Below are 18,249 nucleotides of genomic sequence, written 5' to 3'. Positions count from 1 at the left end.
TCCTAAACAAAACATTAAGCCGGGCGTCCGTGCATGTGTCCACTGCATCCCACGTCCACACACAGATGCACACCCGCACACACACACACACACACACACACACACACACACACACACACACACACACACACACACACACACACACACACACACACACACACACACACACACACACACATTCCTGATCGCCTTTTTATTGGTGCATTTGAAGTTTGTTTATATATTGTGGTTCTTAGTTGCGTGACATCTTCCTCATTGGCCCAGCTGTGCTCTGTATCTCACAGCTTGGAAAGCAAAGCGACCGATGAGAGAGAATTGACAGACACGCACATGCACATGCGCACACACACACACACACACACACACGCACACACACACACAAACACAAACACACCAGTCTCTGAAGAAAGGACGTTGGAGACTGCGGTGTTTACACAGCGCTCCTTTTAGAAACATTCCACTAATATTACGGAAAAGCCAATGGGTCAATCAGTGTCATGGGACAGACGTTTGATTACTCCACGTCTTCTCTTCCCTTCTCTCCTTTCCCTTCTCTTAATTTATCTCCCTTTCATTTCCTCTCCTCCGTTGTCTTTTTCTAATCCACTCCACTCCCCCATGCCATTGTTTCCTCGCCGTGCAGCATCTGTTTTTGACTCCCCTACCCTCCACTTTATTGCTCTAAAACAGACGTGTCCAGATAATACATCCAGTTTGGAGTAGCAGAAGCCTAGTTTTCCCAGAGGGCTGCTTTTGATTTATTTAAAAACATTTTTGAGAGCTTAGTGGTTGCCAACGCAGTGTAGCGAAGCATTGGACCATATAATACAACTCCCTTTTTGACATCACTCACCAATGCAGACCAACAGACACATCACTCCAGGCCTCGGGCGGCCGATCCGGCCAATGGGGGCGAGCGTCAAAGCAAACGCGCCGTCGAAACCCAGAGGCCATGTGTCATGTCATTATTGATCGCTTTGATTCAAAAGGGCGGATTCAAACCGGCCTCCCGTTTTTTCCTTTCTTACATCTATTTATAATGAATTGATTTAAACACATAGTTATGCATTTAAAGTAAGAGAAACTCAAAACTCTGACCATTACAGGTGTCATCCGAAAATAATAAATGACAACTGACTTGATCTTTCTAGGTTTTTGTTTTTTTTGCTTTATTATTATTATTATTATTAGCAGCTCCATTGGTCAAAGGACCTTCTTCAGGCAAATTTATAGCGCTTATAAAATCCACTCGAAGCAGGTAGATCGGCCAGACTGTTCTGCTCTTACGGGCAGTCGGTGAGACAGTCTTAAGACAGGACAGATCTGGGACCTGTAATGCTGACGTGCTGATTCTGCTTTTGTCCAATTTCCTTCCTTTAAAGCGCCTGCAGCAAGCGGCCCAGTGCGAAAGTATGAAAATAACAACAAAATAGATTGCATAATAAAGGCAGCGATGGAACAATATTATGGCTATAACACGCCACGCACACACACACACACACACACACACACACACACAGATACACACACACACACACACACACACACACACCCACACACCCGGACTCACAAGATTCTCCTATAAATCACACAAATCATAAGCACACACGCACAGAAATACGTTCATATTGGAGGGTGGACAACATAATAGAAACACCACACTGAAAATGAGTTTGACTTTGACATTACTATGTCCTCACCTTGCTTTAACAACTCAACTAACAAGTCCCAATTGGCAGAACTCTTACACTTGACACACACACTGCTCTTCCAGTGAGTACTGAGCACCAAAGAGGCCGAATAGTCGACGCCTTGAATCGCTGTGTGCATCGTCACAAAAGCTGCAGAGTTACTGCGTTTGAGATGTCAAGGGGAGCAGTCTCAAAAATCCTGACAGCACATGCCAAACGCGGACAAACCGCATCAGCAAAAGCTCTCCACAACCCCCCTCGGGATGCAGCCCGAGGCGACCGCCTACGTCGCCTATGGGAAGCGCCAGCCGTGCCCATATACCTATTTTGTCCATCAGTCTCTTCCGACATCAATTCCACCGATAAAGACTCGTTTGGACTCGATCGATGAGGATGCGTACAGAACGCGTACCCGACTGACCATGAATTCATATCTTGCCCTGAAAATAAATCCGCTACCCGCAAGACCTTCTCTTCTCCCCTTTTCCTACCGGCGAAATAAGGTTATTTATTTGGGAATATGCGACTCATTAAAACACTATTGTTCCTACTTTGCTCTCCTGCCGTCATTATAAGAAATAATGCCGTGGAAAGGGTTATTGTCATATTTTTCCCCACTAAAACCACCCAGTGGCTATTAGTTGGGCTTATATTATTTTATTTCTCCAAAGTTGACAATTCATATTCCAATAAAACAAACAAACAAAGGCTCCACTCTGCCCTTGCGCGTCTCTCTGGGAGAAAGGGTCCCCCCACCAGCAGCACCCCTCTTCCAACCGTCCGACTAAAATAGGGGTTTTTCGGGATGGCGACCTCTCTTTTAGTCCATATATAATACAACTGTTCCCAACTAAATCTCAATGCCCCTTCACACACAAAAAAACCGCGCCTGATATTAAGGTTCACCATTGACATCAAGGGGGCAAAGCGGCAGGTGCTTGGACACCCTCCGCACGTTCCTGGTAAGGAGCTCAAAACCTGGACCCCTGAGCCATGTCAAAAAGTAATATGTCTGATGAGTCATCTTTCAGTGTATTTCCTAGATCCGGAAGGGTTTATGGGTTTAAAGCCAAAGGATTCCTTCAACCCACAACGTCCGCCGCCACGTCCGTAAAAGGTATGGACAGCCATCTTGTGGGAGTCATTGGGTCCGGTAATTGCTTTCCACGGTCATACAATAGCCAAGGACTACGAGGCCATTTTATAAGACCAAGTGCGTGGGTGATGTGAGGAAACGCCGTTCCCATCACTTCGGATCACATTGACCCCCGTACACCGCTAAACAAATTGAAATCCGAGGCCCCGACAAATCGCCCGATCTGAACTTCATTGAACCTTCACCGGAAGTTCCGGAGCGAAGAATGCAAAGTGGATTCCCGCCTCCTTCGTCCCTCGGACCGAATGAACAGGAGGCCCTTTGACCAAAAACGGCGGCATAATATCCCAACCACACATAGATCAGGAGTTGTACTACAGCGTTCGAAAGAAGGATCGCAGCTCTTCGGAAGGCAAAGGTTTGCGCGACTCCTTAAAAGGTGAATCATCATGATTCATCACGCATGAATCATCAGACGGGCATGCACACGTGCAGTACGCACACAAAAAAAACAAGCGCTATGCACTTACCAAGGGCAGCAGCAAGATAGCAGTCAGCAGGAAGCCTCTCATTGTCCCCTGTGAAGTGGATCTCTCTCAGAGGCAGAACTGGAGGCTGTCCGTCAGGCTGCGACGGATAGATGCGTGTGGGTGTGTTTGTGCACGAGTGTGTTTCCGTGTGTGTGTGTGTGCGTGTGTGTGTGTGTGTGTGTTTTCACAGGAAGGGAATGAGAACGCTCTTTTTGGCTTCGACACACTCCGGCGTCAAGGGGTTCTGCAATAAAACACACAGACGCAGACACAGACAGAGCAGAGGCTTGAGCCCGTAACCAGGAAATTAGGATTCATCTCGTTCCGGAGCCCGCGCGCCTCGACTCGGCACGGCGCCGACGCTCCGTTCCGTCGGGTCTCCCTGCGACATAAAACACTTTGGAGAGGAACCGACTGCATTCATCAGCACACCTTGATGTATTACCCTCTTTCTTAAATATTTGATCTTAATTTCCGAGGGAAATGTTGGCTCGGTGGCCTTTAGAATGGATGCATGCCCGGTGCATCCATTTCCTCCTGCCCCTAAGACAGGTTAGACATATTGGAGACAAATGACGTTGATAGGTGTGTGGAATGTCCCTGGAATGGATTTGTGCCTTTTCCGGCGTGTCCTCTCTTGTCTTACACACAAGATAAAGGAGCTGGAGGATTTTCGGGAGCTAGTTAATGCAAATTGTATTTTATACTTCAGTCACAGGCATTCATCACTTTTCCATTAACAATACCGATTTGCTATCACTTAATACAGAGTGCCTATCGCAGCATTTGTTTTTACTGGACAGTATAGATTTTGAGCGTTCTAGGGGTGATTAGAAAATAATAATAATTGACATATAATTCAATCTTCCTCCATTAGAGAACCCTAACTTGCCTCAATGTGTCAAAAAGGCATAAAATCTATTAAATGCCCTTAATATGTGACAAATAGCTCTTGTTTTGTGATTGTTGCATATCTGCCTCAGGCCAGGTATTGAAATTCAATGGTCCACTTTTATGGCATAGACAAAAATACTTGATGATACTATTGAGCATCAAAAGATTTTGAAGCATGTGATGGCAAATTTGGATGCCCACGTCGATGAACAGTAAGAGCAAACCCCCCCATTGATTTTTCACATTTTTAAAGTAGTTTTTCAGGAGCTATACAGAGATCTTTATTTTAAAGCAGTGTGTTACCTTTTATGCAGTATTTCCAGTGTAAAAAAATAATATTACATTACAATGGATACCCATTTAAGGTCCATATCAAACCATTATTCAGGAGCAGTATCAGAGTACATTAGTAACATCTGTAACATAAGTACACTGGTACATTAGTAACATTATTACATTAGTACCTTAGTAACATTAGGACATTAGTAACATTAGGACATGAGTACCTTAGTAACATTAGTAACATTAATACATTAGTAACATTTGTATATTAGTAACATTAGTACATTAGAAATATTAGTAAAATTTGTACACTGGTACATTAGTAACATTATTACATTAGTTAATTTGTAAAAATATTACATCAGTACACATGTAACATTATTACATTTGTACATTAGTAACATTAGTACATCAGTAACATTCATAAAATTAGTACATTAGTAACATTAGTATGTTAGTAACATTAGGACATTTGTACCTTACTAACATTAGTATGTTAGTACATTAGGACATTTGTACCTTACTAACATTAGTATGTTAGTACATTAGGACATTTGTACCTTACTAACATTAGTATGTTAGTACATTAGGACATTTGTACCTTACTAACATTAGTATGTTAGTACATTAGTAACATTAGTATGTTAGTAACATTAGGTCATTAGTACCTTACTAACATTAGTACGTACATTAGTCACATTAGGATATTACTGATGTACCTTATTAACATTAGTAACATTCGTACATTTCACCGCATATATGTATGAAAGTATGTATATGTATGTGACGAATAAACCTCTTGAATCTAGAGTGATTAGTACATTAGGACATTACTGTAGTACCTTAGTTACATTAGTATATTAATAACATTAGGAATTATTACCTTAGTGACATTAGTACATTAGTAACATTAGTACATTAATACTATAGTAACATTAGGACATTAGTACATTAGTAATATTAGGACATTAGTACCTTAGTGACATTAGTATATTAGTAACATTAGGACATTAGTACCTTCGTAACATTAGTACATCAAGCAACATTAGTACATTAGTAACATTAGTACATCAGTACATTAGTTACATTAGGGCATTAGTACCTCAGTAACAGGAGTACATTAGTAACATTAGGGCATTAGAACTATAGTAACATTAGGACATTAATACCTAAGTAACAATAGTACATTAGTAACATTCGTACATGAGTATGTTAGTAATATTAGGACATTAGTAACATTAGTACATAAGTAACAGGACATTAGCACATTAGTAATATTATGACATCGGTACCTAAGTAACATTAGTACATTAGTAACATTAGCACATGAGTACCTTAGAAACATTAGTAAATTAGTAACATTAGGGCATTAGTTCCCTAGTAACATTAGTGCATTTGTAACATTAAGCTCTTGAACTTGAACATTAGTAACATTAGGGCATTAGCACATGAGTGACATTAGGACATTAGTCCCTTAGTACATGAGTAACATTAGCTTATTAGTACATTAGTAACATTAGGACATTAGTCCCTTAGTACATTAGTAACATTAGTCCCTTAGCACATTAGTAACATTAGTCCCTTAGCACATTAGTAACATTAGTCCCTTAGCACATTAGTAACATTAGGACATTAGTCCCTTAGTACATTAGTAACATTAGTTCATTAGTACATTTGTACCATTAGGACATTAGTCCCTTAGTACATTAGTAACATTAGGACATTAGTCCCTTAGTACATTAGTAACATTAGTTCATTAGTACATTTGTACCATTAGGACATTAGTCCCTTAGTACATTAGTAACATTAGTTCATTAGTACATTAGTAACATTAGTTCATTAGTACATTTGTAACATTAGGACATTAGTCCCTTAGTACATTAGTAACATTAGTCCCTTAGTACATTAGTAACATTAGTTCATTAGTACATTTGTAACATTAGGACATTAGTCCCTTAGCACATTAGTAACATTAGTTCATTAGCACATTAGTAACATTAGTTTATTAGTACATTAGTAACATTAGTCCCTTAGCACATTAGTAACATTAGTTCATTAGTACATTTGTTACATCAGGACATTAGTCCCTTAGCACATTAGTAACATTAGTTCCTTAGTACATTCCTAACATTAGTTCATTAGTACATTAGTAACATTAGTTAATCAGTACATTTGTAACATTAGGACATTAGTCCCTTAGCACATTAGTAACATTAGTCCCTTAGTACATTGGTAACATTAGTTCATGATTACATTAGTAACAATAGTTCATTAGTACATTAGTAACATTAGTCCCTTAGTTCATTAGTAACATTAGTCCCTTAGTACATTAGTAACATTTGTTCATTAGTACATTAGTAACATTAGTCCCTTAGTTCATAAGTAACATTAGTTCATTAGTACATTAGTAACATTATGACATTAGTCCCTTAGCACATTGGTAACATTAGTCCCTTAGTACAATAGTAACATTAGTTCATTAGTACATTAGTAACATTAGTTCATTAGCACATTTGTAACATTAGGACATTAGTCCCTTAGCACATTAGTAACATTCGTCCCTTAGTACATTGGTAACATTAGTCCCTTAGCACATTAGTAACATTAGTTCATTAGTACATTAGTAACATTAGGACATTAGTCCCTCAGCACATTAGTAACAGTTCATTAGTAACATTAGTTCATTAGCACATTTGTAACATTAGGACATTAGTCCCTTAGCACATTAGTAACATTCGTCCCTTAGTACATTGGTAACATTAGTCCCTTAGCACATTAGTAACATTAGTTCATTAGTACATTAGTAACATTAGGACATTAGTCCCTTAGTACATTAGTAACATTAGTTCATTAGTACATTTGTACCATTAGGACATTAGTCCCTTAGTACATTAGTAACATTAGTTCATTAGTACATTAGTAACATTAGTTCATTAGTACATTTGTAACATTAGGACATTAGTCCCTTAGTACATTAGTAACATTAGTCCCTTAGTACATTAGTAACATTAGTTCATTAGTACATTTGTAACATTAGGACATTAGTCCCTTAGCACATTAGTAACATTAGTTCATTAGCACATTAGTAACATTAGTTTATTAGTACATTAGTAACATTAGTCCCTTAGCACATTAGTAACATTAGTTCATTAGTACATTTGTTACATCAGGACATTAGTCCCTTAGCACATTAGTAACATTAGTTCCTTAGTACATTCCTAACATTAGTTCATTAGTACATTAGTAACATTAGTTAATCAGTACATTTGTAACATTAGGACATTAGTCCCTTAGCACATTAGTAACATTAGTCCCTTAGTACATTGGTAACATTAGTTCATGATTACATTAGTAACAATAGTTCATTAGTACATTAGTAACATTAGTCCCTTAGTTCATTAGTAACATTAGTCCCTTAGTACATTAGTAACATTTGTTCATTAGTACATTAGTAACATTAGTCCCTTAGTTCATAAGTAACATTAGTTCATTAGTACATTAGTAACATTATGACATTAGTCCCTTAGCACATTGGTAACATTAGTCCCTTAGTACAATAGTAACATTAGTTCATTAGTACATTAGTAACATTAGTTCATTAGCACATTTGTAACATTAGGACATTAGTCCCTTAGCACATTAGTAACATTCGTCCCTTAGTACATTGGTAACATTAGTCCCTTAGCACATTAGTAACATTAGTTCATTAGTACATTAGTAACATTAGGACATTAGTCCCTCAGCACATTAGTAACAGTTCATTAGTAACATTAAGACATTAGTACCTGACTAACATTAGAACATTAGTACATTAGTAACATAAGTATATTAGTATATCAGTAACATTGGGACATTACCTTAGCAACTTTAGTACATTAGCGCATTAGTAACATTAGGACATTAATAACATTAGGACATTAGTAACAATAACACATAAGTAAGATGAGAGTACATTTCATTGAGGTTTTTTCACATCATACTGTACAGTATATTTCTACAGAACACCCCAAATGTTGAATAAGCCGCAGACGTCAGTGTGACATTTCCAGTGATGTCAAGCTTCCAACTTTGACGATGACCTTGCGCACCACCGTGCTTTAAATCCCCCCAAAACCCCTTCAAATAACACACATTTGGTTCATGGAACCAGGAGCCTGTGTGTTGCAGTGGTGACAGCGACGCACACCATCTGCTGATCTTACATATCGCTACTTCCCGTAAAAAAGATGATTCACCCCAAATTGAAAACACACACATAACAGCTTGCAACAGCACACACACGCACGCGCACACACACGCGCGCCACACACACACACACACACACACACACACACACACACACACACACACACACACACACACACACACACACACACACACACACACACACACACACACACACAAAATTCACATACAAACATACACACTCATAGATTTACAATATGAAAGGTTCACAGCATAAAACTGTACAGGAATACTTATGCAGGTCTCATTCTCTTTCCAATAACAGTAACTCACAACTGCAGCACACACACTTGTATGCTTTCTCCTTCCAGACACACAAACGCACGCGCGCACACACACACACACACACATACACACACACACACACACACACACACATACACACACACACACACACAGACACACACACAGTAGCAAATGAAATGGCCAAAAGCAGCTTGAGGATGTTTAACAAGCAATAGGAGGTGTACTAAAACCCACAGATACAGATGCAGAAACGTGTCTGTAGAGAGGAGGCTGAGGAACAGTCGGACAGGACAGACAGACAGATGGACGGACAGACAGACAGACAGACAGACAGACAGACAGACAGACAGACAGACAGGCAGACGGACACAGACAGACAGACAGGCAGGCAGGGGGACAGAGAGACGGACAGACAGGCAGACAGACAGGTAGGCAGGCAGACAGACAGATGGACAAACAGACAGACAGACAGACAGGCAGGCAGACAGATAGACAGACAGACAGGCGGACGGACAGACAGACAGGCAGACCGACAGACGGACAGACAGATGGATGGACGTATGGACAGGAAGACAAGCAAGACTGTGGGGTCTTGTGTGCAGACTGGTGTAAAGAGAATTAGAGAAACGCAGAGATGAGGTTGGTCTGGTTCCTCTCACGAGTTTAAACCACGTTAGAATATGTCACAGAGTTACTTCACTGTTCTGTCGAGAGGCTCTGACTTAGGGCTGTGCGGTGTGTCGATATAATAGCGATTTCGTGATCTGAGACTAAGCATCATCTGGGATTTTGATGAATGTTGGTCGGTTAATAATTGGTTAATATCACAATATGGTTAAATATGTAAAAGGTTGACTTTAAACTAAGTAATTTTCTGCAATCCATAGCTGTTCTAAACAACACCTCTAACATCACATTACTATTACATTTCACTGCATATGTGTATGAAAGTATGTATATGTATGTGATGAATAAACCTCTTGAATCTTGAATCTTGAATCTAAATTACCTATGATTGTTTCTTGAGCTTATATTTTTGGTGTATAAATATCTAGGCACAAATAGTCATCCCCAGAATATTGTCAAATTATTGATACTGAGGTATTGGTTAAAAAAAATAATGATAATAACCTGATATTTGATTTCGTAAACATTGCCTAGCCCTTCATAATAAAAAAAACCCACAGGTAGTTAGGAAAGGCCTCCAGAGTCTGTGACTAATGAATTCCAAATTGGTATTAGCAGGAGCAACAGGGACCCAAAAAAGAACACCTTGCTGCTGTCAAGACGTGGGCGACGCTTTGTCTGGCGATAAATGTGAGGAAGTGATTGGCTGGCGTGAAGATGAAGCTACATTAAAGGCAGTAACAGCGGGGTTCCCAATCACGCTGGGAAAGCCAAACTATAAAGATGATCTGATTTTTAATTTCAAAGAAAAAGTAAAACAATAGAGAGAAAATTTGAGAGAAAGGTAGAAATGTTCCAGGGGACCTGCCCTAAGGGGTGTGTATGCATGATTTTGTACCTCCAAACAGATACAGATTACAAGCACAAGCTCGGGTGCACGCACGCACGCACGCACGCACGCACGCACACACACACACACACACACACACCATAAAAAATTATACATTAACATTCAACATTCAAATTCAATCCTTCCCATGTGGCTTCATGCTGCACATAATGCTTTTTATATACAGTAAAGCAAATCCTATATACACCCCAACATCTACACACACACACACACACACACACACACACACACACACACACACACACACACACACACACACACACACACACACACACACACACACACTCCAGTCACGGTATAAGGAGGAAAAATGTTAATCACTGTGCATTAATCATTGATCCGCAACGCATGATGATACATGGATCTGCATCGGCATCCACACAATCTCTCTGTGTTAAATTCCTGCGAACATCAGCCTGGTGAATTATTAATTCTCGTTTAAACAGAACGAGAGGTTTGCAATTCACCCACATGCGACGCCGGGGGAGCGCTCGCGTCGGTGTAAATGGCATGCGATTCAAAAATCGGGTTCCCGTTGAAGATAAAAAAAAAAACCAAAAAAAAAACCCTATATGTTTTATGGTTATGAATAACATAGAAGTAACGACCGTGACGGATCGGAGCGGCGGCTCTACGCGAGCACCCCCGCCGGTCCCCCCCCCCCCCCCTCCTCAGCGTTGAGAAGGAGTAGAAAACAACTGTGCCCCTACCTCATTTCTGCGGTCTTCCCAGACGAAGCATGCTCTAAAGAACCAGGGCAGACACCCTGCACATCCCTCCAAAACATGGGGCTCAATAACACGCACCGACGGGACACTCGAGGATCCGCGGAGGGGATGAGCATAATAACAATAATAATAATAATAATAATAATAAATAATAATAATAATAGTAATAGTCGGCGCGTGAACTCACCATTGCGTTGTTTCTAGTGTGTCCGCACATGGAGCCGCTGGCTGCGTGTGAGCGCCGCGCGGTGAGACCGGGTCTGTGCGCCCTCCCGCAGCACGCACGCCGCCCGCGTGTCTTCGGGGAGTGACAGGTAGCGCTGCTGCAGAGCTGCTGCCGCACCGGGAGGCTGCGGGGTCCCCTGGGACCGGGGGGGCACGCTGCGACGCGACGGGCGACCGCGACAATAAGGCAAATGTTCACCATGCTGCACGAAGCTACTCAAATGAAACGGAGCACTCGAGAATGTATTTGAGTGGATACACGTGAGAACAAATAAATACACATCATAAATATTCATGATAATTATTAACGATGAGGTTACCTTCTGAAAGCAGCTGTTTCTATAAAATGGCTCTCTAAAAACTTGATTTAGTGTAACCACAGTAAATAAAGTGATAATCGGTCAGACAATTTTTTTATTTACATTATTTTACATAATTGTATTATTTATATTAAATCCCATATTTAATATTTTTCTTTCGCTGGATAATGTTTGCCATTTGTTGTATTTGCAATATGTATGTTCTTCTCTACATGCTGTTTCCAATGTTGGCTGCGGGCCGCCTCTCCTGGTAAGAATGCAAAGATGAGGCTACATGCAAGAAGTGAAAGTCAAACCAGTGATAAATCAGCAGCTAGTTGTGGTTTTTAAACTGTTGATATGGATCAACATTCACAAAAAAATAAGCCTCAGATAAAAAAAAATATCCCCACCACCTCAAGTGTCCAAAACCCAAACAAATCAGTAGATCAGAAGAAGGCAAACTTTGGAGGAAACAAAGTGGCCGTCGAAGAGCGAAGACGAAGGTAAACATGGTTGTTGGAAAAAAAACCCCATTGCGATTTAAAATGGAATTCCGGAACTTGTAGTGTAAACACAGACAATCTTGTTAATTTCCACTTTAAATAAGAAAGTGTTTGTTTATGCAGATGTAACTGCATTCCTGCACCGCATTTATACATTCCCGTAGCGTTTGTACGTGCGTCAGCAGGCACTAGCACACATCTTGGAAGCCTCAGGCTGGTGAGCGATTCCTTGCTGAGCGCAATTTCTGCGAACCTGAACTGGTCAATAATGTGAGATCATTGGCTCGTTATTTAGCCCTTTTTTTTTTCCCTTTCAAACACTACTGTCCTGCTGCTTCGCTGCGTGCGTGCTCAAGGAGATCCAAAAATGCATGCGAGTCGAGCTGTGCTATGTTTGGAAGTTGCCTCCTGTGTCAAACCACAGACCACTGGTTTCTGGTTTAACAAGGGGTGGTGTGAGTGCAACGAAGGGGCAGACACATCTGGACAGTGTCTTCATAATGCAAAATATACTTTACCTTCCATCAGCATGCTGGCAAAACAATAGAAGTGTTTCAAGTTCATTTGTCTTTGATTCGACTTGAACGTAGGCCTAATAACCTTCTCCCCAGAAGTGCCTGTTCCTGAAAGAAGGACCAGTCCAGATAGTTCCCCGTGCATCCTCTTGTGATTCCTGCACAACAATTCTCAACTCCTCTTACCTCCTCGCTGCAACCCCTCTGCAACACTTGCTCTTTCTGCGTTTCTTGCTTCGCGCCCTGCGTGCCTCTCAAACGCCGTGGCAGAAGAGTGACCCCGATGCCGATGCCGTCGGCGTCCCAGTTCCTTTTCAGCACCACGGACAGCGGGCAACGTATTTTCCTCGGGGCAGTTTGTGATGCCAGCTTCTCCGCCACATCGAAGCAGGGGCTGGGGGTGGTGCCTGATGAATTATTATTAAAGACATTGTGTTTATGAAAGTACAAACGAGTCCCTCTCAGATAGATGTATACATTGGATAAGATGGAGGAAATGAGACAGAGAGAGAGAAAATAAGTGTCCATATGTAAATATACCGTCCAACTGCATTTTTTCTTGTTAAAAATATATTCTTGAAAAATAAAATATACCATATATATTTAGTTCATATCCTCTATGTGTAACCACATACATTTTTCAAAAATCATGAAAGTGTAAAGATATCATGTGGTGTGACCGTCCAGTCAGGAATCCAGTTTTGGACATTTATTTAAAATTAATCTAAAACTATTCAAATGTATTTTCTGCCCTATCTGGCATAAATTCTAAAGTGTTTTGTAACCTCATGTGAAATTACAGTGATCTTGTAATGATATTCCCCTCTTATTGCTCGAGTAAACTTTGTCCAAGTATGTCCATTTTACGAAATATCATGTGGTGCGACCATGAAGAAACCACCATTTTGGAGCTTTTATTTTGAAAGCTACCCCAAGACAGAAGGTTCTATCACATACAACTTTGCAAAGGACCCACAGAAGCAGTTAGCGGGCTTCTGAAGACGACCAGCATCTCAGAATTGTTGGGCATGATTGTGTGTGACCTTAAGAAGAAGGTTTGTATGAACCCTATGTGTCCAGAATGTTGCTTTGACGAGGTTGAATTGCCAGAATTAGAGTGTGCTGAACTCTCTTGGGTGCAATGGGAGCGGGTCAGATCTAGTAATGGTGAGAAGACCTTTGCCAATGTTGTAAAGCGCAGGAACAATACAACAACTCAAAGAGCTCTTCCAAAGAAAGCTTGAGGAAATTGCTATCCATCAGTGCATCTGGATTCATCAAGCCGAGCAGTTTCGTTACGTAAAAGATACACTCACCGACTCTGAAGCTGTACTACATGTCGACTTCTCTGAGAACTATGCCTGCAAGTTGCAAAGAGAGATCCAGTCATTCCATTTCGGAGGTCGTCGAAAGCAGGCAACCATCCATACAGCTGTTCTCTACACTGCGGGTGGACTCAAGTCGTATGCAACAGTCTCAGACTGCCTTCGTCATGATGAGAGAGCAGTGTGGGGACACATGGAGCCCATCTTGAAAGAGCTGCGAGCAACCAACCCCAGATAACAACATTACAGCTCATCAGCGATGAGGCAATACAGGAACCGAGGGAACTTTTATCTGTTGAGTACTGTGCCATTCCTGTTTGGTTTTGCGCACATAACACGGAACTTCTCAGAGAAGTATCACGGAAAGGGTGCCCCGGATGGCGTTGGTGCTGCTATGAAGAGGGAGGCAGACCAATACGTTCTGTGTGGAGGTGAGCTGCAGACCCCGCAGGACTTGTATGATATGTTGGCAAAAAAGTCTGGAACAAGTATACTTACTTAGTATTACCGCTGGGTAAGTGAAGATGCCACAGCAAAATATGACGACATGTTCCCGGAGGACATGAGCGCTGTGAAGGGCACTTTAAAGATCCACCAGATCTTGTCTTCCCAAGCAGCACAAATCGGGCACAGGGAGGTGTCGTGCCTTTGCAAACATGCCGAAATGAAAACATGCTCATGTTACCAGTCTGTACAAGTTGACCTGAGGAACACCACATCCAACACGGAGGAGGCCTCAACCTCTGAGGAGGCCTCAACCTCTGAGTCACCGAGGGGGGAAAAGTGATCAGGAGTTACAGTATGTGGCAAATTTGTGATTGTAACATACGATGAACTTCCATATGTAGGCCGGGTTCTTGAGGTTGTGGGAGAAGACATCAGGGTCAATGCCATGCGTCAGTCAGGGAATAAGAATTTATTCATGTGGCCACAAGCTCCAGATGCCATATTCTACTATAAGAAAGATGTCGCAGCAGTCACCTCAGAACCTGAGCCAGCAACTTATCGCTGTTCTGAATTGAGAAGCCAAGACTGGAAAAAGTTTGAAAGTTCCTGGGGTTAAGGAAATACCTAAACCACATCTTCAACATTCATATCAGAATGAGGATGATGGTAGGAACAGTTTGATGTCTTCAAGTTTGTTGTGTCTGAATTTATCTTGTTCCGTACTGATATGTGAAATGTTAACAAAAATATACATGAATGTGCAGTTCACTTAAACACAGTGATTTTAAAAGAATGACAGTGACATGTGAAAGTTAATTTGTTAGCAAAAATGAAATTTAATTAAAAGTGTTGAAAAGAGATGTTTGTCTTCAATATTCAAGTGAATAAAATCTGTTTTAAATATATTCCGTGCAAATAATTGCTTCCTGTTCTATTGATTTTTAAGAGATTTAAGCTGGTTTCATCATTTGGTGCGACCAACTATCATGTGGCGCAACCATTAATAGCAATAACTGTAGCAAAATGAAAAAGAGATGCCTTCTTTCTGTGGCAGAAACTTAATCACTGATGGGGTAAGCTGAAGTTAGTGGCATTTTGTTTACATTTGCATCATTTTTATGCAATTTACAGGAAAAAAAAGCATGCAAACTACATGCATGCGGTGACCGTGACTTTATAGGAATGAGGATTATATCAGTTTGTATGAAAATTCAACAGAAATCCAAATAGTGAGTTTCTAGACACATCATATTACTAAAGCCTTGTGAAAAAAAGGGTCAGTTGAATAAACAAATACATTTTAAGATGATTGACGGTCGCACCCCATGACATTTTGAAGAGTAATGACCAATTCATTTACGTGCAAAAACACCAAAATATCTTAATTCATGATTTTAACATGTATGCATGTACACATGACATTGTAAAGCTTTTACCAATTGCAATAGAAGTTCTTATTTATTGTATTTTTAAATTTACCTGTTAATTAACCTTATCTGTTATTGACCCGTGTGTGTGTGTGTGTGTGTGTGTGTGTGTGTGTGCCCTCACATTTTGTCAAGAGAGGAATATATTCATAGATAGATAGATAGATAGATAGATAGATAGATAGATAGATACATACATACATACATACATACATACATACATACATACATACATACATACATACATACATACATACATAGATTTGTATTTCTGTAGCTGTTTGTGTGCAGCTGCTGTTTGGACGTTGCAGGGTGATTGATTGCTCAGCCGGGGCCTTGTGATGGCTCAGCCATAAATCAATGGGGTATAAGTCTTATCTCTGTGGATACTCTCAGCAAAACAGAACAAGAATAAAGTGATTCCGCGCTGCAGCCCTGACCCCGGCCCTTTCAAAAATAATCGATCTTTAAACGTAATTAGCGCTCGATACTTTTATTCTGCTAAATTCACAAACACGCACATGAGCGCGGCGACGCACGCTACGACTTTCAAGTAAAGTTAAGTTAAGTGCATTGAATCCCACTCAAGGGCTGGGAGATGTGGAAATGTGCCCAGTGACAGAAAGTCAACATTTCTCAATTATTTCAGCCTCTTTTTTCCCCCCAGCCCATTTTTTTTAAATCACACTAATAGAAAGAAAGAAGAAAGAAACGAAATAAACAGCACAAATTTTGGAGCCCATGGTTGAGACCTGTTGCCATGGTGAATGCTTTCCCTCCACTCAGTCTTCAAGAGTTCTTTCTAATTCTGAATGTGAAGTCAGAAGTCTGGACATGGATTTAGATGGTTGTGAGTAACAGAAAAGAGAAAATGAAAGAGTCCATCCGTCAGTCAGTCAGTCTCTCTGTCTCTCTGTCAGTCAGTCAGTCTGTCTATCTGTCAGTCAGTCTGTCTGTCAGTCAGACAGTCAGTACGTTTGTCTCTTTCTATCCGTCAGTCTGTCTGTCTGTCCGTCTGTCTGTCTATACATGCATACATTTATGCACAATACAGTTGACTGTATATGTCCATGTCTCGAGGAGCTACTTGGACAGTGTTCTTTAGTATTAATATCTGGTGATCAGTTTCCATCGCTCACTCTTCTAGTGACGGGTTTCCCTGTTCTAATTTGAGGCCAACCTGCTTATCTGCCCCACGTTTGAGGACACACTCTATCACATGTTAGAACCGTTTTCCCATTCATGAAACACACTTTAGTCGGGTGATTGCGTCCGTCGTTTCATACCTTGGTGGCCACGAGATGACGGCGTACGGTGACGTGGTTATGGAACACAGGGGCTGCAGACGGGGTTTGGTACAGTCCTCTTCTCGAGGGTGTGTCTGATCTTCTGCACCTCCACTCAATGAATCACTCCACGGGGCATCTGTCCGTCTGTCTGTCTGTCTGTCTCTCTCTCTCTCTCTTTCCCTGTCTCCTATGTGAATGTGTTAAATGAGGCACTGTATGTATATTCGTGCCACATATTGCTGTCCTTCCGCTGGACGGCTGGATCACCATGGCAACTTGTCCTCCACACAATATGGGAATGGAGCATTAGCATCAAGTGGTTGAGCGCCAGCCCCCGTTCCCCCGAGCCTCCCCCCATCCCTACACCCCCCCCCCACCTCCTCAATGAGGTCTCAGTGGGGAACCAGACAAGACCTCATCGCTTTTCGCCCTAAATCCATGAACTCCCGCATCGCTTCCTTCCAGTGGCTGTGTGTGTGTGTTTCTGTTTGTTTGTGTGTGTGTGTGTGTGTGTGTGTGTGTGTGTGTGTGTTTGGGGGGGGCAAGATAGTGCATGTGAAAGTAAAACCATCCATCAAGTCAATACCTGCAGAAAATGTACTGCCGGAAAAGGTCTAGATAGACAAACAGACCGACAGACCGACCGACAGACAGACAGGAGGGACAGATGGACAGATAGACGGATAGATTGCCACGATAACTTATTTCTATTTTCATTTTCTGAATATTGAATGGAGAACCACCAGGGACTTCTGGTGCTTGAAGCTGTCATCGCCGATGAGGCGGCGCGGGGCTCGGCGCGTCCATTTTGCCCAAAAGCCCCTGATTGCCTTTAATGTGCGTCTGGCGGCGTGGAGCGACTCCGCTGTGCCGACAGACATAATTGTAGGTTGTCAGAGAAGAAAAGTAGTGGCTCAATAAAATGTTCTCTAATGAATGATGCATGTCACCGTGATGCTCCCTCACA

General features: G+C 41.3%; 1 protein-coding gene across 1 annotated transcript in view; it reads right to left on the bottom strand.

Annotated features, from left to right (window-relative positions):
• Positions 1 to 3,451, bottom strand: part of LOC307238206 (pituitary adenylate cyclase-activating polypeptide type I receptor-like) — a gene marked incomplete at its 3' end in the record, with an annotated part of 27,987 nt that extends 24,536 nt beyond the window's left edge. The window contains exon 1 of the mRNA XM_080011103.1: positions 3,318 to 3,451. Coding sequence (XP_079867229.1) covers positions 3,318 to 3,359 — 42 coding nt within the window. The 5' untranslated portion in view covers positions 3,360 to 3,451. The remainder of the gene's footprint in view (positions 1 to 3,317) is intronic.
• Between the last annotated feature and the right edge of the window lie 14,798 nt (positions 3,452 to 18,249).

Source organism: Zeus faber (genome assembly GCF_960531495.2).
Source record: "Zeus faber genome assembly, chromosome: 12".
In the NCBI taxonomy this organism is placed as follows: Eukaryota; Metazoa; Chordata; class Actinopteri; order Zeiformes; family Zeidae; genus Zeus; species Zeus faber.
This window is presented reverse-complemented; position numbering and strand designations above follow the sequence as displayed.